Raw genomic sequence first — 24,102 nt, forward strand, 5'->3', positions numbered from 1 at the left:
AAGGGGGGTGGTGTAGTATGAGCTGTGATTGGATCAGCAGGAGAAAGTACACATTTAAACGTGTGAATCGTTGTATTTTCTCAATCAAATGCAAAAATATCTTGTGCACATACACAGAAGAATTGTGCTTAAGTTCACGTCTTATATTTACCTCTTATTTACATCTCACATGATTCTCGTCACAGAAACATGCAATAGAAATGCAATAGCAACACACATTATTAAGGTAATGGGGTCATGCGCTGTACATGTTCATGTGTACGTTCATAATATTACATAAAGCAATAAAACAGCGTTGTGCCTTTTGAAAAGTGTTTTCTTTGCTTTCTCCAACTCAGCTTTGAATTTGTACATTAATCCAGAGATAAAGCGTCAACTCAAAGAGAGATGCTGTGCACTGCATTGCAAAGTCCTCTGCTTTTTTTGCTGACTTTAGATTTGGGCTACCTTTATACTGTTTTTTTTTTATACAGCACATTTTTCTGCGGGTTAAAGATGAAAGGATTTCATTTATTAGTTATTGGTATTTCGGCTGTGATAGTCATTAGGATGCTTGTGGGCTAGTTCTATATGTCCATTGGGATGCTTTTGATATGCGAATCTGGCAACCCCAGCTGTGCGCTGGCGCTAACGTTTGGTTTAGATCAGGGTTCCCCAAATCTTAAGGTCCAACCCTAATCAAACTTACCCATCTGTGATTGTCTAGTGATCATGAAGACCTTGATTAGCTTGCTCAGGTGTGTTTGATCAGGGTTGGAGCTAAACTCTGCAGTGCTCCGGCCCTCCAGGGTAAGATTTGGGGAACCCTGGTTTAGATTATATAGAGCAGGGGTGCCCAATCCTGCTCCGGGCGATCGACTATCCTGCAGAGTTCAGGTCCAACTCTTATCAAACACACCTGCCTTCAATTTTCAAGTGATCCTGAAGACTTTGATTAGCTGCTTTAGGTGGATTTGATTTGAGTTTGAGCTGAACTTTGCACTACAGTCAATCGTCAGGAGCAGGTTTGGGCACCCCTGAAATAGTGTGTACATGTAAAGCAACATTTTAATCAGATTGCAATGTTTAGGGTTCATGTAAACTGTACTGTCGAAACCTGCAATCGGATTAAACTCAGTTTTTTGTGCATAGCCAGAGTAGACGGAGCGTTTCGGGAGGAAGGTTGTAAGTGTTTAAAGCTTGCACGATTTTTGGTTGTCCCAGATGAAAGATTGCCTTCGTGAAACAATCGTCACGATTTCTGTAATCGTGGCTCTTTATCGGTGTTCCTATGTCTTACAGTGAGAAAGGTTTGAAGACAGCCGTTTTCCCGGTCTTGCGTCCAAAGATGGCCTACCCAAACTTAAACGATCCATGTCGCACTGTGTGATAAAGTAATGATCTTATAGGAGCGCAAAAATCCTGCAGCGTATTCCGGCCTTTAGACAGACTGGGAAGAAAGGTGCTGCAATAATGTAAGATATATTAAATATAATTCAGTTTTTTGAATAATCAAGCACTAAACTTTATTGTAGTAGAGCCCAAAAAGCAAAATCAAGGCATATAAGACCCTTAAATGTTTTACATTTTTAGTGATGAGAGAATATAGGTCAGGAAATTGTCTTGACTTGAACACATCTGACCTTCATGCACAGATCTACATGGTATACAAGATTTCACAACATCATAATTTAGCCACACGAGGCAATAGTTCAATAAAGAAGATGAAGTGAGTGACGTACTGAATGAAGCGGCCAGCTCTTTAGCGATGCTCTTCTTTCGGAGAGGATACAGACTCACAGGAGGAACCTGAAGAACCTGTGAGACGCGGTTCTGAGTCTTGGCCGAGGACAGACCGGACCGGGTGGGTGCGGGAGACATGTCTGATTTAGCAGAACGACGCTCGCTCAGGTTCTTAGATACTGCAGGATAAACACACACCATGTGGAAAATGGTGGAAAATAAACAACATTACCAGCAAAGATCAATGTGAGCATAAAACAAAATCATGCCAAGTAAAAATTATGTGAAATATCAGAATTCAAAAAAAATTTAATTCTATTAAAAGGTATTCAATTCATAACAATATGTTGAAAAGGCCACTTTAAATGGCCAGGGTGTCCTTTTTTAAATGTCTTCAGAAGACAGTGTCCTGGGGCCGGTTGCACCAGCTAGATGTAAAAATGTTAAGTGCAATCACTACGTCGGGCTCAACTACGTCCGGTTTTGTGAAAAAAAAAAACATTGTGCCTGTATGTATGCCAGGCGTAGCAACAAAGCTTTTTATAAGTTTTATACAGTGTCTTTGTAAATATCTAAGTACTATATGATTTAAGAATTTATTGGTGTGGTCTCTCAATCTGCATGCCTAAAAGCTTAGTGCTCGCGTATGCATTAGACGCGCCAGCATCTCGTCAATTTAATTATTTCTATTTTACCATTTAAACAAGTCAACGCTTTATACTTAGGCCTACCTTTGAGTAAGTCTAAAAGGCCTAAAATGAAGTCTCAGACATACGCTACAGCTATATCGTGCAACAGGTGAACATTCTACATAGGACCTAACGCGCATTTTACATCCAGACTAGTCTTACGACCGGTTTTACGCCCAGCTGGTGCAACCAGCCGCTGATAAAATCACACACAGTAACACCAGGAATGTGTGTACATTTCATGTCATCTTTTCTAACTACCCTTATGGTCAACGGATAAGGCAGCCCACTAGATGGCAGTGAATAACCACAAAGTGATGTATGCGCGTACAGTAAACGTACATGTGCTGTAGGCTGGTTCACACTGCAGAGACATGATCTGAAACTTCTCTTCATCCGTCTCCACCTCCAGGTGCGCCAGGTACTGCTTCACCCTCCGAGCCATCTGAGCGTCCTCGTACAGCTTCTTAGCGTTCAGCAGAGAGCTGCGTCTGACACGCTTCTTGTGATTGCCCTGGACGTCCAGCAGGTTCGAGTTGGTGCTGCCCTGACTCAGAGATCTGAAGAACAAAAGAAGAAGAGCGAGATGAAGAACGGCAACCTACTGTGACACCTGAATTGACGTGAACGTCGTTGTCGTCCGATAAAACAACCCAAACCTGTTCATGTTAGTTCATGTCATTTAATGTAACATATCATATTTGAGCAGCTTACACTGTGTCTACACTTTACACATCCTTTGGAAAAATGTCTTAACATTTGTATTAGTTCAACACAAGTTTGCTAAGACATTCCCATGATTTCAATTAAGCCAGAGACCATCCCAAAATCTGGCTTTGGTGTCAAATCTATAGATAGCATCAAACTATAAATACAATTAGAAAGCTAAATGATTTCATCTTAGACGGACAGATCCAATAAAGTGGCAGATATGCAGAGCATTAAACAGCTCTGACCATTTCGGGATCCGATGTCTAATGTAGACACAGTGTCCAGAACATCAGCATCACGCAAACATGCAACACCTGTTTGGATGCATTCACGATCATGAACTGTTACATGAAGATTAGTGCTTAATGAAAGAGAAAACTCAGGCAGGGTTCAGACATGAGGGATGCAAGGGGAAGGTCACGTTACTCGTGACACATTGAGGACATGCAGGACAGCAGAAGACTTACCCTAAACTCTTCCATCTCTTCTTCCTGTAAGCAAAGCCCACGAGAGTAGGAAAACAGGTTAACAGAAGAGAATGACACACATAGTGAAAGAGAGAGAGAGAAACTACCAGAAAAGACTGGATATTAGATCCTACAGAAGAGTATGTGTCCACCTTCAATATTAAATAAATGTAGATCAGAGAGAAGATGATGATTTAAATAAGAACTTGTATTGGTTAAACGTTCCTCTGTCCGCCTTACATAAAGAGGCCATATATCACGGGAATCAGATTTTCCCTGAGTAGCAGCTCTGCTTACAAGATCTCTGATCAGTTTTGATCGATGGTGATGCACATTTCATTGTGGATTCTTGCAGGGATTAATCACAATGCAATACATCTTTAAAAAAGTGCTGTTTCTAAGCACCACTGGCAAGAAAATATATTGTACCCTATAGACAATTGCCTGAATGTGAATGCAGAAATGAGCGCAACACATCTTCACCTCTGTCTGAACATGAGCGCTGGGTCCATGTTGGCAGATGTCATGCGCACAACATGTCGAATCTCCTTGGCAATCATTCGTAACTTTTCAAAATTCACAAGGCCGTCCACACTGGAGTCGTTACCTGAGCGAGATGTTTAGAGAAACATGTCTTAATATACACTATATATACTGTACATGCCTAATAAAAATGAATATATGCAAATAAAGAGAGGTAGAGGTCCTGACCTTCGTGGAGAAAGGTGAGGTCTTTCTTCACAACAGGAAACAATGGAATGATTGGCGGCTGGACGCTTTGGCTGCTCAGGATGTTGCGATATTTGGCCATGTTACGTGACGGATCGAAGATGTCTTGAAGATCCCGAAACAGTTTATCATATTTACTGGGCAGTTTCTCCCACGTGCTCCTTAACCGTGCAACTGGGGCCAGGTTAAGACCACTGAAACGAACAAAACACATGAATGCCCGACATCCCAAACAAGTCCTAGGACTATGACTCGTTCTGAATGCTTACCTGATAATTGCGAACATGGAGTTGAAGTTCTTACACTCGCGGCAGTGCAAGGCGATCTTGATGAAGTGCTTGATGGTCTTCATGCGCTTGAGCGTGTTGGGCTCACGGAGGATCTCCGTGGCTACCCAGAAGGTCTCCTGGTTGACGACCTCCTCAAACTGCTTCAGACGGCTGCTGCTGCCTCCACCGGGGTCCAGCTTGAATAGATCGTCTACGTACTCGGTGGACTCGATGTTACGAAACAGGCCGAAGTCTCTCATGGAGAGCTGTGCGGCGACCTCCATCGTGCTGAGCTGCAGAAGACTGATATGACTTTCCCTCAAGAGCTCCTGAGCATCGTCATCTGAGCAGAGCGTCTCCGTCTCCATGTTGTTCTTCAGATAGTACCTGATCAAAGAAGCCAAACATGGTTTAGTCTTATGAAGTTCATTCTTAATCCTGCTGGTTTTATTTTATTATTGCCATTATTTCTCATTCTCAGGGTTAGGGCTTTATTAAAACCACATATTAAACATGCCGCTTGTTATGTAGAAGATGTGTGCTGCAGTTATTAGCTTAATGAAGTCTGTTTACTGAATTTACTGAAATTATTTAGGCTAAATACTATTAAAGGGTCAATTCACGCATATAAATCCGTATCCAATATTATGGAGTGCAGCTGGTTGTTTCCTGGGTCCACTCTCACCTGCCATTAAGCTGGATGCGGTCGGCCAGTTTGGAGAGCTGGTCAGGCAGTCTACGTTGCTTGATGACCCCTTCAGGACTCACAGAGACCTCACAGAGTGAGTATGTGTCCGAAGCAGCGATGAGATTAAACTCACTGACTACATGAGAGACGACATCTTTGGCTGTGGTGTCTTTACTGATGATGATGTAGCAGCTCTGCTGGTCGGCCTTGAACACACGGATCACCTGATCTGGAATGTCTGTTAGCAGAAGAACCGAATATTACTACCCTGATAAGATTTTACCTAGACAGTGGCCATCATTAAAGGAACATGTCCACATTTTGGGAATTTAGCTTATTCACCGTATCCCCCAGGGTAAGATAAGTCCATACATACCTTTTTATCTCCACGCGTGCCGTAACTCTGTCTGACGCACTCCCGCTAGCTTAGCTTAGCACAAAGACTGAAAGTGAATGGCTCCAGCTAGCATACTGCTCCCAATAAGTGACAAAATAACGCAAACATTTTCCTATTTATATGTTTTGATTTGTATAGTCACATCGTGTACAAATAACAAGGTCATAAGAGACACAGCCATCTTTTAACTATTTCTCAGAAGGCGAAGCACTGCTACTTGGGCGAAGGGATTTGCTCGCAGCACCCAAGAAGCCCCTGGTGAAGAGCAGAGAGTTTGGTCAGAGTTGTGCAAATCACTCCGCCCAAGTGTCAGTGCCTTGTCTTCAGAGAATATAGTTCCCAGTATGTATACTGTTAAAAGATGTCTGTGTCTCATATGACCTTGTTTTTTGTACACGATGTGACTATACAAATCACAACACATAAATAGGAAAATGTTAGCATTATTTTGTCACTTATTGGGAGCAGTATGCTAGCTGAAGCCATTCACTTCCAGTCTCTGTGCTAAGCTAAGCTAGCGGGAGTGCGTCAGACAGAGTAACGGCCGCATGGAGATGAAACAGGTATTTATGGACTTTTCTAACTCTGGGGGATACGGTGAATAAGCTAAATTCCCAAAATGTGGGCGTGTTCCTTTAAACAAACAATAGATTGAGAAATGAACACACAAATGTATACACACGAAGGACACAGTCAGTCATCCATGCAAGTGATTAGAGGTTAAAAAAGCACTTGAGCGTGTATGGACGGACCCTTGCGCACCCAAACAGGAGAGTAATGATGCAGCAGAGACACGATTTGATAAATGAGCGTGCACTAATGGAGCTGATGGGTCTCAATGCAACGCCCAGCGGAGACATTATAGCGTGAGAGCATGTGTTTTAAGATACAGCACGCTCTTGAGTCATCTGAACGCGATCGGCCCATGAAAGATGCTGTGTTAAGCCCTTGATTCAGAGCTGATGAGGTAAATAGGCTTATAATAAGCTTGAAACTCCAGAGCTTGGCTTTGAATCTGAATACTGTGACTACGAAGAAATAAAAATATAGAAAAGCAATGCTAATTTCTTTACTACATTTCCGTAATTAGAATGTGTTGTATGAATAACCTCAGAGATAATAGTGGACAATGCCAATACACTTTCTGTGCTAATGTGGAAAAGATAATACAGTTAGAGGCTTCGACATAACTCTAACACCAAACAAAACAAGCCAGTAAGTCTCTCGCAAAGATTTAATGTTGTGAACATCATAAGATCCACTGATATAAACTAGTACACCTTCACGCTTATATGTTACATAGCAGCCAACCAGTGAGATTAAAGCTTGTGATTTTAGAAGGCTCTTTCCATTTTGGGCAAAAATGTGCAACTCCATGCAAAACCTAAAGGGTCACTGATTCATTACAGTAACACTTACTGTAAGTGCGACATACTGTATATCACGCCCCAGAAATGACTGAAGGTATGCAATGAAACGGAAAACAGTACAGCAGAGACAGACTGTAAGACAGTCAGAACATGAAGCAGATAGCAAGTGTACTTACAGTAGAAGCTGGCCACTGGATGAGCCAATGAAAACAGAGTAAAGAGAGAGTAAAGACATGATAGATACAAACACACATCATACAGTATGTAGATCTGATCAGCTGCTGTAAACCAGCTAAATAACACTAAATACAGCACATTTACATGCGCTAAGAAACAAAATGGTTATTTTCAATAAATTCATAAACATATAGAGTTTCAAAATTTTACATTAGTAGTCATTAGATATGCACCGAAAAGAAAATTTTACTAAAAACGAAAAAAATAAAACACCAATTACTGAACAATAAATATCTGACTTGTTAAAAGCATTTCATTTACATTCGACCACATAAATGAGCCTTGGCTAAACGGATATTAATCCAATCTTTTCTTCCCGTGTAAAATGCAAATTACCTATTCATTACTGGCCTTAAGAAAATTGCATCGACACTTTATGCTTGCACCACTTTATGTTGAGCATTGGATGTGCGCCTGTGTGCACGGTCAAGCAATGTATTTTAATAAATGTTTTTTAGTCAGCAACCATAGGCGGGAAATTTGTCAGTGTGACATCACATCAAAACAGCATGCCTAATGAGACTGCTCTGGTTTAATAGATATTAGAAAAGGAGTGTTTGGATTCTTTTATTGTAGGATTGTTGTGTTTACACACTGCCAACACACATTTATGGATTGTGCATAATATGTGCCCTTAAATGTCAATGTGATGTGTTCACCTGATGGATTGGTGAAGTCCAGTGCGTTGGTTGCAGGATGCAGCAGGTCCGGGCTGCTGGACGACAGGCTGCCTGGGATGGGCATTATCGCCACACTGTGGCGGCACTGTTTAGTGCCCACGATACTGTCATCCTGAGACTGAATAACACCAGAATCACTGAAGAGAGAGAGAGAGACACAGACTGTGGTGAAATGCAGATGGTGATGGACATGAAAACTTGTTGCTCTTTCACTTCATTTATTGTGAACTGGAGTTTGCATCATCAACACTAGGAAACAACTCTCAACGGATAAATTGATGGATTGAATGTAGTTTTAATGAGGTTTTTGTTCATCTTGTTGTATTACTATAACACGAGGTATTATTAAAACATCATAACGCTCAGAACAGCACCTGCTTTTGTCAGACACAGATGTCAAGAGCACTCGAGAACAAAGCTTGAATGCTCAGCAAAGGCAGTTTAGTGAACACCTGCAGCAATGGTTCATGCATTTTTAGAGGCAGCTAGTTTTGCTTCAGATGTATGGCTGTTTATCTTTACGGCAAGAGATCAGAATTTTTTGCATTATTTGATTTTCAGGATGAAGGCACAAGAGTGCATGTTGGGATGGGTTCAATTTGGCTGACTTTCATCAAAGTGACGGATGAATTGCCAAAATACAACAGAGAGGAACATTGCATACAGCCTATGATCTCACAACAGACATGTGAAGCATTGCTTTTTCATTTTAAAGCTGATAATCCTATTCATATAGCTATCCTTACCATATGTTACCATTGGGGTTGGGAACCGAGAACCGTTCTGTTTTTTAAAAGGAGCCGGAACCGCACGTAATTCTTAAGTTTCGCTTCTAAAAGCGGTTCTGATGTAATGTACGGGCAAAGCGCTGGGAGCGGTCACTTTAAATAGCCATGTCTTACCTCATGAATATTAATTGCGTTGAGCCACTGTTTACAGTCACGCAACCACATTAACGTAGTTTACCACAGAAAACACTCGCACTGCTGAGGTAAGCTTTGTATACTTAGTGCTAAAATGTCCACTTCACAAGAAAGGATCTAATGAGGACTACTTCAACCGGAATAAATGATATAGTGACTGAAAATATATATTTTTTAAAAGTGGTTAATAAACACAAATAGAATTGTTTAAGTATTGTGCATTATTTAACATATTTCTTTTATTATATGGAACTGGAATTCTAATTGGGAATCGTTAGGCAGAAATGGAACCGGAATCAAAAACATTCTAACGATACCCAACCCTAGTGATCATGCAGTTATGAATGTGATTTGTATTTAAGCATACCCATCAGTTGACAACCCCCATATACTGTTATACACTGTAATAGTTATGCATCAACAACAGAGGCTTATGTCTGAAAGTCTTGTTGAAATGTTTTTACATTTACTGTTCAACAGTCAGCTATGAACATTCACACTTCATTTATATGACTGCACAAAAAGCCTAAGCGTGAAAGCAACAGGTGACTGCAGACAAATCAGCACAAACACAAAATGAGCTCAATGTTATAATGTCACAGATGGACACAACCCAGCTCAAACACACATACGCACACAGACTGAACACACACAGTAGAAGGATGGTGAATGTGTGTTTGTGTGTGTGACGTCTCAGGGTGAACTCTGTCAACTAGACAGTAAACCTTTACACAAACTGGTGTCTTCCTATCAGAAGAGAGATACAGAATCTGATCTCTTTAGAAGAAGAGAAGAGCAGGAGATCACATCACACATCCATCACACAGCACAATACATAAATCACATGAACATAATGAAACAAATGGAAAAATCAGACAAATAACATGGACATGAATTTGAGATTAATATCAATGCAGAGGGAAATTTAATACCACAGGGCTGTTGAATGCTTTTTTTCTGATTGGTTGAGAAATTTTCCCCAGGAATGCATTATTTTTCGATAAGCCCACACCTAGCCAGTTAAATGTCTTATAACAACCAGGGCAATGTCTTAGCAATGTCTGTGGTAAACGTAGTATAATCATAATAATTGACCCTAGTCCTTTGAATTATTTAAAAACGATGCACAGAAGCGGTGTAAAGGTCGTGCCGCATTTCCACACTGGCTATGCATTATTTTCTATTCTTTCAACGGCTTGTCCTTAACTCTTTCCCCGCCATTGACGAGATATCTCGTCAATTAAGAGAAAACGCTTCCCCGCCAATGACGAGATTTTCCGTCTTTCCGCAATACCGCTATTATCCACCAGGTGGCGCCCTTCCGCAACTTTTTAAAACCGGAAGTATTGCCCTATGGCAAGCGGCTGCATGTCCGTGTCTGTTTTAAAGATCGCTCTGAATGGGATCTCTATGAAAAGTCCGTCACAAAAATGGAATTATTTTTGCTTTTTGCTCAAAATATGGTGTTTTTGCAAAAACCTACCCATATTCAAAAGCTGATTGCAAAAGAACCACTAAAGGTAGGATGAAACGGGTTTTTTTGTTTGAAAGCAGAGGGTCTGTTCTTTCATTTGGTATATTGTATGTTTATTTATTTAAAGAAGAACATTTTCTGGAAGGCATTAAACTTTGGTGAAAATCATGAAAAACGCTGGCGCTGGCTGGCAACTTTTTTTAAAAACGCTGGCGGTGAAAGAGTTAATTATTCCTTACATACACAAGATTGAAATGTTCCCCTAAAGGTGGTGGTGTGTGTAAATTCTAGCTGCATCTTGTGGTGACACTGCAAATCAATTTCAAAACCCAGGACAAATATGTCTCATATGAGACAACGTAAAGACGAAACCGTTTAGGGCTACTGTAGAAACATGACACAACTTCCATCTAAGCTGACCCGTAAATAAAAACGGCTCATTCTAAGGTAATAAAAACATAACAGTTCATTATGTAAGGTCTTATACACCACTGATAATATAGTTATTGCATTTCTGACAAGAGATCCATTGTAAAAGTTACACAACGCAGCTTTAACAACCCTTGTATTATTGATCTGGGAGCACTTACATGATACAGCCTAATACTATACAGGTCAAACACTTTATTAAGCATTATTATGAGTTTTGATTCTAAAAGTGGCTGTGTTTGACCCATAGCTGATGTATAGGTGATAAACTGTACTGATGATTTGAAAGAAACATGAAGAGAAAATGAATGGCTTCAATAAACACATTTACACAAGCTGTGTCCCAATTCAAAGGCTGCGACCTTCTAAGGATGTATTTTAAGACCGATTGCGTCACGGCAGCGTGACTTGAGGCTGGTAAGGCCGTCCCAATTCAAAGGATGTTTAGAATGAAGCCTCAAAATGCGTCCTCTCCGCACTGTTAAGGATAGAACGAATGGATCCTTAACAGCGGAGGATATCCCAAGATTCATTGCGCGTCAGCAATGGCGGCATATAACGGCTGGAAAACCTAAAATAAACAATTAAAACCTTTATTAAATAAAAGTGTGTATTTATTAGAAAACTTTTTTTAGTATTATAAGTTATCTTTTGTGTTAATAATATTCTTTTTATGTTTCGTATGTTTCTAAGGTTGATTAATTTGATATACTGTTGAATAGTTTAATCTACATCAACGTGTCATATTTTCTAAAATAAATTATTATTTTTCTGATTCCATATTTATATAAGTCAGAAATGTCTCCTTTGTTGGAGCTGATGGTGGAGTGGACGGTGCTCCGACATATGGTGCAAACGCACTTCCGGCGACCCGAGTTCGAATCCCGGCTCAAGGTCCTTTGCCGATCCCATACACCTCTCTCCACCCAGTACTTTCCTGTCGCCTTTCAATTACTACTGTCTATCAATAAAGGCAAAAAGGCCCAAAAATATAACTTTAAAGAAATGTCTCCGCTGTGACCTGCTGACAGGCGAGGTTGGCGCGTGCAGCAGGTAACGGAAATTATGGGTCCTCCGAAGGTTAGACCGTCTCATTTCACTTCTTTTTGTGAACTTCTGAGGCTGCCACCTTGAAAGACAGAGTGCTCACCTTTTAAGGTCTCATGCTTAGAAGGTCTCAGCCCTTGACTTGGGACATAGCTACAGAGACGTCTGATACATTCAGCATAAGATAAATGAACATACAGACAAAACTAAAAAGGCTTATAAATCTTACTTCTTAAATCTAACTACATCCTGAAAACTACATCTGAACAATTGTTCAAAAAAAGATTTAGATTTCTGAAAAGAGAGAGAGAGAGAGGTAGTGTTGAGTTGTGCAGATGTCTCTTACCCAAACAATCCCCTGCGCAAGTGAAGCAGCAAAAACAGAAGAACAGTGACGTGAACTAACAGAAGCATCAAAGCCCAGAAAACACACAAACAAACAAACACACACACACACACACACACACACACACGCAAGCAAGCTAGTAACTATTTTGGGGGCGGTATTCCTTTATTTAAACTTAAAGAGTCGTGTTTGATTTTGTGCTGAAGTTAAACTATGGAAGCCTTAACTGTGACAACAAGATTAATCTTCAACAGCATGAGCTCTGATAGCTGCCAATCAAAAACCTTTTCATAACATGAGCTTAAAACATCAAGAAAACATAAAGAGTCGCTTTATAACTGACGTGTGAAACACGACTGAGCCCTCACAGAGCTTTACTTGTTATCACCTGAAGGGTTTTGGAGGCAGGATGCTGAACCTGGTCTTCTCCAGCATCTTTCGGATCTTGTTGCGTCCTCCAGACACTGTGTTGGCCTTCATCTTCTTGTGGCTTTTGTTATCAGTGGGAAACTCCAAGTTTCCAGGCAGGTCAGCAATGGAGAATCGGTTACTCTTCTTCTCATGGATCTTTGGGATATGAGGAGCACCATTCTTCTTCTCGTGTTTCATGCGACTCTGAAGCTCTTTAAAAACTACAACATACAGAGATGGACAAAAACATAAATCACATATTTTAATAATTGATTGTAATCACTGTAGCATAAAAAAACAACATACAATGATTGCCCTGAATAAATCAATTCAAAATGTCAGCTTTTAATGAAAAAAGCAGGTACACTATTCTAAAAGTTTGTGTCAAGGTGATATGGATCTGTAATGTGCTAACTACAAATGTTACATCATGACATACCAAAGATATTAGTCTTTACAGTCAGAGAGAGGTGCGTGTTGTTTTTCAAGAAGTCCATCGCTTTGGAGTATGAGATGTTCTCAAAGTTCTGCCCATTGATCTCCATTATCTGGGACACAAACAACAGACGAGGACAAGATGAATTTGTATTGAAATATGAATGTGACAGATGTTGTATGTGGAGTGAAGGAGTGTGATGGGTACCTGATCTCCACGCTTGAGTCCTGCATCTGCAGCTTTACTCCCAACCTCAACGGATTCGATGAAGATGCCAAAGCCGCGCTCGCTGCCGCCCTGCACCGCGAAGAGGAGCGATGAGTCTCTAGATGCCTTTTGTAGAGTTACCTGACGACACTTGGCTTTTGCAGCACATGCGATGTTCAGCAGACGCAGGTGACCCTTCATTTTCTGACACAAAGTTTATTAAACATAAATAACATGTAATTAATGTTTATATGTCATTACTGTATATGTACGAAGAACTCAATGACATGGTTTTGCATGCAAACCAAATCAATAAATAAAAAAATATCTAAACTATTCTGATTACATGTAAAAAACAAAAAAACAAAGAGACACACTGAATATCCAGCCCAAAATTTTGTGTTTTTATATATAGGAGGAGTTCAGATGCAAAACCCTTTAAGTAAAGCATGTGTTGGTCTACTGGGCATAGTATGACGGTGGTTAAGGTCATATCTTACTGACAGGAGGTATGTTGTCAATATTGGGCAGCATTTCTCCTCTGAAATACACTTAAGGTCTGGTGTACCTCAGGGGTCGATTCTTGGTCCGGTATTGTTTTCCCTTAATATTTTAATAAATCCATTTAGGGTCTATTTTTAACAAATATGGGGTCTGTTTTCACCTACATGCGATGACACCTAAATTTTTATGCCTTTAAAGCGTGAGAATAAGCATGCCATAAAGCCTTATTGGGATTGTTTTGAGGATCCAAAACTTTGGCACAAGAAATGAGAGTTGTGTTTGGACTGAATTAACAATGTGTACACAATTTTAAACGACATCTCTGTCACCGTACATAACCACGTGTCAGAAACTTAGGTGTTTGGCTTGATAACCTCAAAAGATAAGTACTGTGGTTAAGTCCTGTTTTTATCATTTCCGTCTTCTTTTAAAGGTGAACCCATTTCTGTCTCTAAAGAAGGTGGAAACGGCTATGCATGCATTTGTAACTTCTCGGTTAGACTACTGCAATTCTTTGTATGTCGGTGCCTCTTAGTCATGTGTTTCTTGTTTGCAGTTAGTTGAGAATGCAGGGCCTCAGCCTCTTTATGAAAGCGGTGTTTGCAACTGAGGTCCTCAATTATTAATAGGGGTTTCAACATTTTGTGACCAGTAAACTTCCATGGATAATCCACTTGTTTGTGATAGCTGGTATGGCAATCACACTTCTGATATATCTGTTGCTACTGTTTAGTCTGAAACTCACCGAGGAATCCAGTAACTTCTCAAAGTCCTCCAAGAACTGAGTCATGACGGGATCTCCTTCGAAATCATTAAAATGATTGTTCACCCACAACAACACGATTCTTGTTACCTGCAGGGAAGATGGAGCGTTATTAAGAGAAATATCCAAGAAAGTAATACAGTAATACAAAATTAAGACACAAACACACACACTGACCGTGTCTCTTAGAGAGTCCACTTTAAACCATTCCAGAAGTTTCTTGCCCACTTCCATGGGGCTGGATAGGAAAGTTCGGTATGTGAGCAGGAAGTCCTCAATGTAAGTGGGATCTACAACTGACGGCTCCTCCACCAGATGCATGATGAGACGCTCAGGTGTGCCCTGATACATACAAAAAATAACAACATTAACACTAATTAAACCATAAAGGACAACCCATACTTGTGTAAACATTACGGCTTCATGTCTTTATTTCAGGACCATGTCAAATCCAAATAAAATTTCTTTGCAATCATATTTCTGTAAAATACCTTTTCAAAGAAAAATTTGTTCTTGGTGCCAATGTGTTGCTAAGGTTATCATTCTGGTGTTTTATAGACCTCAACTAATCGGTTACTTACTGACCCAAGTCAAACAAGTTAACAGGTATCAGTGATGTGTTAATTTGCTTGTGTTATGGTCCGGCAGTCAGATTGATTAGAAAAGTAAAGTAACATCACAACCAGTGTAGCGCTAAAGTGTAAGAGTTACTGCAGTGGTGAGGAGAAGTAGTACAAAAGCTTTTTGTCACGCAAACACAAAACTGTAAAAATATTAAGAGGAAAGAAACTGCAGATGACCTTCTGCTTTCGTGCAGAAGACATCACAAGTTTGTAAGAAACAGCACAAAGAGACGTTTTATAGAGGATAGGAAACCATCATCAGTTGGCGGAAACGGTCTTACATTAATGAAGTGAAAGGTGAAGACATAACAGCTTAAAATCATTTAGCAAATGTCTTTGAAAATCTTTAAGAAACTACTGTTCATCAGATCTGCACAAAATACATTATGAGACAGAATAAACAAATGTTAAATCATGAAGAACAAAATCATTTTAACTTGGACAACAAGTCACGTACCAAAATTGGAATTTGCACCTAAAACCAATAAGTCCTTGCAGTGTTTTAATGCAACCAAAACTTTTAAAGAATATATACTGCAAATAGTTTTGAGCTAAACTAAATGCAATGGGGACAATTCTAAGCATAAACAACAGTTGCCAGATTTACCTACAACAGTTGCCTATAACAATGGCTATATACCTATTGCCAATAGTGAGCATGCATAGCTGACATTAGCCAGTGAGGAAAGTCGTTTCAGTAACAAAGCAAATGAACAAAATTTGATGAAGATGATGTTTCTCGGTTCTTCTCACCTTAATAACAACATGTCCCTTCCTTGTGCCGCTGCGGTCCAGCTCTCGATGCTCCTTCACCATGACAATCTCACCCTCCTCCTCCACCTTGTGCGTGTTTTTCTCCACATGGTTGAGGATGCGGCAGTAATCCTCCTGAGCGATGCACACAAACTGTCCAACAACGACATGAGGAAGAGCAATGAAGTTACAGTAGAGGAGACGGTTACTCTGCACCAGACCTGGGTTCCCCAACATCAGCGGTGTGAGGTCACAGCTCATAATGAGTCAGTTTCAGTATAACCCTGTTACTGATGTCTGTCAGCATGTGTGTGAGGCCCTTGCTGAAACAGGAAGTGACTCTGCTATATTAGGACTTATTTACACGTCAGGCCCTCCTGAAGTCTTTGGGACGGATCGTTTCCTTTAATGATCACATGGGTCAATCTGTCAGACTGGCTGTCATTAATAATTAGCCTGAATTTAAAATATCAGCTCACCTAAAAAAGCGTTTGTTTAGCAAATAACACCATGCCAAAGTCTGTCAGGGTACTAATCAAAATGAGCAGTGTTATCTGATAATACAACGTGTGTAATTTAATATAATATATTATACCACGGGTCTGTTGAATGCTGTATTCTGATTGGCTGAGAAATGTTCTGTGGTTATGCATTAATTTCTTATAACCGCACAACTAACTTGTCAAATGTCTTAAAAATAGGCACCAGAGGAAACATTGTGTGATTCATTTAAATAATTTACTCACATACATTTTGTATCTGTGCATATCCAATAAGGTCAATCGCAAAAACAACTATATCCACTCCTTTACAGCACAAATATTTCACTGCGTGTCTTCAGTAAATTATGACAGTTGTTTTTAACCACAACAATGTTTTTAAATCTGGCCCTTTGTGTGCCACAGAGGAAAGAAACTCAAATAGGTCTGACCGTATGTGTACATTTCTAATGCTTTACTAACTGAGGACTAGTGTAGTGACTCTCACCTGGCAGTCATCTCCTCTAGTGCGCACCACACCGCTCATGAACTGTCGGTCTAAAGACGGCGTGATGCCGAAACTGTTCCCCATGCACAGGATCTCTGCTCGGCCGTCTCCATAGCTTATCTCTACAGCACCATTGAGGATCACATACCACAAATCCAACTGCAAAGTTATAAAAAAAAAGATATGTATGGCCATGACAGTAACTGATGTAGTAAATGAATGTGAATTGTACAAGTTGTTTTACCACCTTATTTACAAAGTACCTAGAATAACGTGAATGTAAAATGAAACATTCAATATATTATTTAGTTTGACCCTCTAAGATTGACCATCAACATTTTAAATTGTTTAAGATCTTATGAATTGTCATTAACCCTTAAACAGGCAACGTGCACCACGGGATACGCTCTCTTCAGTGTCTTGTTTGGGGCATAAAAAAGATTTTTCAATCAAATCCTTTTATATTAAATATTAATACTGCTAATATTAATTGTGAACATTGTCTTAAGGTGCTGAAGAAGAAATTTGGTTATATGTTGTTTGTATTGTTATTTAGCACATTTTGAAATATACGTATCCCCTGAGATACATTGAATGATTAGGGTATAAAAAAGGGATTAACCACAATATTGCCTATCTTTGTATTTTGAGTTGAAAAATGTAATAAATGATCAAATTTGCAGGTTAAACTGATATTCGTATATTTAGGTGACTGTATCTTAGCATTTTACCTGGATATTTTCTTTCACGGCTTCACAACAGCTAATTTTATGGTATAAAGAATGAGACCAAATATGAGTTATAGAGCCGATACCAATTAATTCTTTTTTTCAGATTTTTAAAACAGTGATAAAGATGAAATTTTTGTGACAGTGCAGCGGTGTATTAGAACCAAGAAATTTAGGTAATTTTCCTCATGCCAGGCATGCATTTCTCTGAATCGCAGCCAATAAGAGGCCTCTGATTGAAACACATATAGTTTACATTGAGGGGTAGTTCAGGTAGTATGCAAAAATAATCAATTGTTAAATAATTTACCAAACTATTATTATCTAAAAATATATATTTTTTGCAGGTGTAGGAGAAAAAGCACCAATGAAGCCAATGAAGAGATTCAAAACTGCTCATTCTTAGCTAAGCCTACTTACATTTAGTTGGGTTATTAACATGCATTGTTACTAGTAAACTGTTAACACGGTTTAAAATGGATGAAAAAATATGTATGGCATGTTTTAAAGCAAGAGAGGAAGTCAGAATCACATAATTTTTGCTGCAAATAAAACAATTTTCCTTAGTTCTCTTCTCTCTCTCTCATCAGAATTATGCTTGTTTGCTTGACCTTTATGCTTGTTTTCTTTTCCCTGTTGCCCACACACAACCAGACACACAAATGCACGCAAACACGCATGCGTGCGGGCACACACACACATACACACACAAATGCAAGCATGCACACACGCACGCACGCGCGCACACACACTTTCTCTCTCTCTCTCTCTCTCTCTCTCTCTCTCTCTCTCTTAAGTGTTATCTCATTTATGATGTGGTCTGTGCTTCTTAAGAGTGTCTTTCTTTAGACAGGATTGTAATGTAATTATTCAGCGTTCATGACTGACTGCTCTAACCCTCTGAAGACGTCTCAGAAAAGCTTTCTGCTCTCTGGAGCACCACACGAGAGCCAATGATTGTGTTACTAAAGTACTCTACTGTAGATCAAATACAGCGCTGTCCTGCAGTATAAATTCATCCACACAACAGGTCACACACATGTATATACAGTACTCCAGTCAGAACAATGTTTTGACTTGACATAATGGATTTAGCTGATTGCATACAGTAAATACATTGATGTCTTGTGAAATGTAGCGATGCCTCACACAGTTTTGCTTAAAACTCTACAAAGACGCCCTAAATCAGATGCTTCTGATCACTTTCAGTCATTTTTTTAGTGCTTTACACATGGTTAGCGGCAGCTCGTGACTTCTCTTCTGAGGGTCAGGAATTCAATATATGTGTTTGGCGTGTCGTGTGTGGCTCGTAATGTCAAAATATGTGTTCGGTGTGTCATGTGAACCGTTGTGCATCATGTGTCATGTCAAAAAACGTGCCTGCTGCACACGCGGCGAAATGGTTAATGATCAAAGAGACGCTCACATTCACAAAATACTCACTAAACCCTGATTGCACGTAAAATTAAGCGAGTATCTGGCAAATGCGAGCATCTCTTTTATCATAAACCTTACTGAAGTGTCTGCAGCATAGGTTCACATGACACGCCGAACACATATTTTGACATGAAGAGCCACACACGACAGGCTAAATGCATGTTCGCATTGTGCGCCCTCGAAAAAGAAGTCACCTGCCACCACTGGTTAGCAGTTTGTTTAGCTTTAGTCAATGTCATTTTACTACTTTTCACAAACAATACAAGTGGAATTCCGTGGCATCCATTTAAAAGAATCCAGTTTTTATACGGTGTTCGTACAGTGAACTTTTTCACTGTTATGTGTGCTGTTTACTTTTACTAACTAATCTGACTCTATTAAAAAATGATTTAATTTGTACACAATATCTGCTCTATAGAGCAACAGTTATGTTTACCTCCTGTTTGTCCTGGAGTATGATGGTTCCTTCCTGTTCCACCACCTCAAACATCATGACCCGACACAACTCTCTCCTGACAGACATTGTCATGTTAGCAAACGCCGGCAGCTGATGCATAAACTCCAGGAGCTGCTCTGTACAGTAGACAGACATAGAGAAAGAGAGAGTCACATGTCATTTCCTGTATCATTCTGATGTCGGAGCTGAGTCATGAGTTTGTCCTACATATGTCTGCTCTCAAATACTTATAATAAACGTTCAATTAAGCAGGATGCTGAGAAAACAAAAGCATCGAATCCATTGCATACTCTCAAATGTTTTAACTTATTTGTGACTTTTGGGCCGCAATTACTACCCAGCACAATAGACTGTAATAAATGCCTCTATGTCTCTCCTCCTAACATCATCTAGATCAATTCATTTATTCGCTCGTAAACTTGTACTGCTGTATAACTTTTATCAACTTTATCAGCTGGAGTGAACGTTTTAGTTGTCATCTTCTCTAAACAGAGATACATTTCTGTCTGTACCAATATCATCGTCAGTCCGATCCACAGCATCCTTCTCCAGGCACTCGCGCACCAGATCTCTGGCCAGAAGAGCCTCAGAGGAACGCTCAATGTCTTCATCTTCCTCTTCTTCCTCAGAGTCCACAGGAGCTTCAGGTAGACCGGAGAGATCCACATCACCCATCTCACTCTCGGTGGCCTGGGGATAAAATAATATTGTTTGTCATGATACCATCAGAGTTTTAAGAGAGAAACATCTCAATGCTTCTTGAATATTTTCTCGAAGGTGAGTAGTTGGCATGAAATACAGTTATGAAGTTGACATGTCCATCTAAAGTTACTTCATGAACAGCATACACAAAATCTATCACAGTTTCTTATGCATGCAGCTTTAATGATCTCTACGGGTCATTTGTTCAAAAGTAATCCATTTGGTTTCGGCTATTGGACAAAAAATAGATTCGAATTTGGATTGGGTCACACAATCCAATCTAGGTTTTGATCTGGATCAAATCATCACTTTGTGTTGTTCAAAAATTTTTTAGTAAGATTGGGATTTGTTTGATCCCAAAAAGTAGGATTACTCTGATCCCATCGAAGGGTGGATTTCAGGAACAAAAATGTAATAAAACTTCTAATAAAATGTTACTAAAACTTATAAACCTACAGTTAGTCTACAATACAACATTTCTATTATGTAACATTTATAAATTTATAATTTATTGAAATTTTGTTCAGTTCAATCCTTATAATGATCAAAATATAACATTGGGCTACCATTAAAACCCTCCAATTAAGAAAGAAAAAGTCCAAAAAAATCCCTCATACAGCAGAAAATAGCAAACCAAAATATTTAACATTTAATTTTAACAAAAGTAATCCTTAACTTTCACTTTCGACTGCACTTTCGACCCACTGTAGAGTATATTCATTAAAATCACAATCACCAGAAACCAAACAGTGAAAAGTTTTAACAACTGGCATTTCTACTAGGGCTGGGTATCGATTCAGATTTTCCAGATCGATTCAATTTCGATTCACAAGCTGTCAAATCGATTCGATTTCGATTCTCGATTCAATTTTCGATTCCGGTTCTCGGGGCAGTTTTTATACTCGATTCAACTCAATAAATATAGATTAAATACAAATATTATACTAATAAAAAGAACAGTGAACAGCAGTTTTCAAGTGGGTAATTAATTATTAAAATCGATGAAGCACCTGAAACCGCCATTTAAGCACTGAATTAATGAATGACAGGCTTGCCTCTCGCTCCTTGGTAACCTCGCGCAAAGCAAAAAATAGGGGGACATCTAGTGAAGAAGACTAGTAATTCGATTAACGTTAATCTTTCGTTCAATGTTTGCAGAAATAAATATGAAAGAAAAAAAAAATCGATTCTGCTCTTTGAGAATCGATTCTGAATCGACCACATTTTAAAAAACGATTAATCGAAAAATTGATTTTTTTTGCCCAGCCCTAATTTCTACAAATGTAAACTACAAGACATTTAGCCTCTTTATGACTTAAAATTCATGTTTCAATGTGTTTGTGTATAATCTATATTTGTGTGTTTTTTTTTGTTTTAGGGCCAGAATGATCTAAAGTGTTTTAGGGCCAGAGTGATTTTAGTGATCTAAAATAGAGTGATCTAATAGAATGAAAAACTAGGACAAAACTGAGATGGTTTACCTGATCCTGGATAGCAAATCTTGATTATTTTGATTCAGATTAAACTTTTTTAACAACCGGCCCAAAGATTATACGTGAGCAATTCCAGCGTTACGGATTTTCAGTCAAAAGGAGAATGATTTATTATGTTTTCATAAACCTCTAATGACAGAGTCCAGATATGCATCATTTAGATGTGTTAAAGATGTGACAAAAAGTGGGTGACAATATACATTGCAGGAACTCTGTGAATAAAAATGCACAAGCCAAAAGAGATATTACTCAGAAGAGTCAACGTAAGCAAAAACTTGAAGAATACTGTTATTTGTTTATGGATGCCAAGCAATATCACATCTGTGTCATGTACAATTCAACAGTTGGATGTCCCTTTTCGAGGGAATTCATGAAGTAGGGCTGGGCGATTCGTCCCCATAAAAAAATCTGAGATTTTTTTATAAAAAACTCGATTTACGATTCGAATCGATTTTTTTTCCCCGACCCCATTTAAAACAAAATAATTGCAAACTGTATATATTTTTAAAATATATATTTATTATATTTAATTAAAATGCATCAACAAAAAATTGGGAAGGAATGAAGATTGGCGAATGCAAAATGTATGTCAGTGTTTCCCACAGATCTGAAATTTACTTGTGGTGGTAGCTGGTGAAAAGGGCAATCATTATAATCCACCGACAAAAAATGGTCTACTATACATGTGACACAGAACTAATAATGTGTGACACAACACAATACTTTGAATTATTGAACATTAATATTAATTTCACATTATAGTTCATTAATCTAACCACCCCAAACTTTTTTTGTCATGAACAAAGCTGACACTGTTTGTCAAAGCACCACGAAAAAACTTGATGTTTTTGCACTGGTATATGAAGCAATTTGACGACCCCTTTTATCAAACTCAATATATACAATACTATGTACAGTATATTAAAAGACAGTGCAGGTCTATAGATTATAAATGTGACTGATGTTATAATGGTAATAATTTCTAGAGATAGGCACTTTTACTGCTTCTGCTTTCTATTTCTCTTTTGCCGATTAAAAAAGCTTAATCCACTCATTATTTCAGATTTAAAAGTTTACTTGCTGTCCTGATGACAGACTTTACATTACAGCTTAGCGTTTTTTTATATCCTGAGTCAGCTTTAGCTTTGCTCGTTCAGTGCAATGGGCTTGACATTAGCACTGCTTTTTGCTACAATCTCTGTGCAAACTTTTTAGATTTTAGAAAAGATATGGTCTATTAATAGTATAGATTAGATTATAAAAAAATGGATTAAAGAAAGTGCAGCGCGTGGGCGCAACAAGAGCCAGTTGTCATCACCATAGAAACCGGAGGCACGCTGAAACTTCACTCGAGCTTTAGCACGGTAGCGCTCACGGCAGTTCTCCGGTCGAATCGGGTTTTACACACAATATTAATCATACTTGGGACTCAAAGTAATAAACTAGGACCGACCCGGACCAGACTGACCATTTCTAATATAAACCCGGAACCGTACGGGTCCTCTCAGGGAAGAAAGACCTCTAATGGTAAAACTCTGCTCAAGTTCAGAAACATAAAGGATACAATGTGACACTGAGCTTGCTTCGCGTCGCACCCAATTCATTGAGAAACGAAGAGCACGTGAACGGACACTCAACGGGAGAGACACAACGTGCTTGCACGCAAAATGAAGCCAACTTGGATGCTATAAACACATATGCACATAAGCATATGCGACCATTTTGGTCGCAGTGTAGTTCCCTGGCTGCTCCGTTACCTCAGTATGTGCTGCAGTTGATCCAGTTTGCCGCGCTGGATGATGAGTTTATGATGCGCTGGATAATGAGTTTATGACGCGTGCATCTTCACGGGCTCTCTCAACAAAACACGGGTCATCCAGTCGAGTTCAGAAAATACGGAAATTCTTAAGTGATTTTTTTTCCTGGGCGGGTCCATTTTACCTGGGCGGAATGCCCAGTAGAGCCTATGTTTGGGAAACACTGTATGTACTGCTCTATACTGCAGAGGGGGAGAAAAAAATCTTAAAAAAAATCGATTTTTTAAAAATATGAATCGATTTGACCTGCCAACTCGATTTTAAAATCAAATCGATTTTTTTCCCAGCCCTATCATGAAGTTTATTGATTTCTGTCAATCGATATCCTGGTGGATAGAGCATTTCAGTTACATGTCAGCATACAAACTTTCCATGTTCAGAGAGTGTCTAAATGTTGCTCTTTTGTTGCTGGATGGCTTCATAGCAATGTCAGACAGTACCTGGTAAATGTCTGATAAGCTGCTGCTCCCCGAGTCACTGGCAATGCTGCATCCTGATTGGCTGGGTGGCACATGGGGATGGTCTGTCAGGTGCATCTTGCTGAGGTCACCAGGAAGCTGTTCAGACAGGACAGGAAGTGAAAGACGTGTGTGAATGTCAAAATCT

General features: G+C 39.2%; 1 protein-coding gene across 10 annotated transcripts in view; it reads right to left on the reverse strand.

Annotated features, from left to right (window-relative positions):
* LOC135776742 (rap guanine nucleotide exchange factor 6) overlaps nucleotides 1-24,102 on the reverse strand; it is a 94,691-nt gene that overhangs the window by 10,978 nt on the left and 59,611 nt on the right. For 5 of the 10 annotated variants that reach the window (XM_065287635.2, XM_065287627.2, XM_065287629.2 and 2 more), the window contains 19 exons: nucleotides 23,937-24,053; nucleotides 19,997-20,174; nucleotides 19,464-19,600; nucleotides 16,863-17,021; nucleotides 15,876-16,028; nucleotides 14,677-14,841; nucleotides 14,482-14,589; nucleotides 13,233-13,436; nucleotides 13,029-13,137; nucleotides 12,567-12,810; nucleotides 7,939-8,096; nucleotides 7,219-7,233; nucleotides 5,273-5,513; nucleotides 4,588-4,974; nucleotides 4,301-4,512; nucleotides 4,073-4,196; nucleotides 3,590-3,613; nucleotides 2,754-2,971; nucleotides 1,722-1,901 (listed from right to left, as the gene is read on the reverse strand). In XM_065287635.2, the coding sequence (XP_065143707.1) occupies nucleotides 1,722-1,901; nucleotides 2,754-2,971; nucleotides 3,590-3,613; nucleotides 4,073-4,196; nucleotides 4,301-4,512; nucleotides 4,588-4,974; nucleotides 5,273-5,513; nucleotides 7,219-7,233; nucleotides 7,939-8,096; nucleotides 12,567-12,810; nucleotides 13,029-13,137; nucleotides 13,233-13,436; nucleotides 14,482-14,589; nucleotides 14,677-14,841; nucleotides 15,876-16,028; nucleotides 16,863-17,021; nucleotides 19,464-19,600; nucleotides 19,997-20,174; nucleotides 23,937-24,053 (3,133 nt within the window). The remainder of the gene's footprint in view (nucleotides 1-1,721; nucleotides 1,902-2,753; nucleotides 2,972-3,589; nucleotides 3,614-4,072; nucleotides 4,197-4,300; nucleotides 4,513-4,587; nucleotides 4,975-5,272; nucleotides 5,514-7,218; nucleotides 7,234-7,938; nucleotides 8,097-12,566; nucleotides 12,811-13,028; nucleotides 13,138-13,232; nucleotides 13,437-14,481; nucleotides 14,590-14,676; nucleotides 14,842-15,875; nucleotides 16,029-16,862; nucleotides 17,022-19,463; nucleotides 19,601-19,996; nucleotides 20,175-23,936; nucleotides 24,054-24,102) is intronic. The other 5 variants (XM_065287632.2, XM_065287628.2, XM_065287634.2 and 2 more) reach the window with 3 other exon arrangements.

Source organism: Paramisgurnus dabryanus, chromosome 18 (genome assembly GCF_030506205.2).
Source record: "Paramisgurnus dabryanus chromosome 18, PD_genome_1.1, whole genome shotgun sequence".
Lineage (NCBI taxonomy): Eukaryota > Metazoa > Chordata > Actinopteri > Cypriniformes > Cobitidae > Paramisgurnus > Paramisgurnus dabryanus.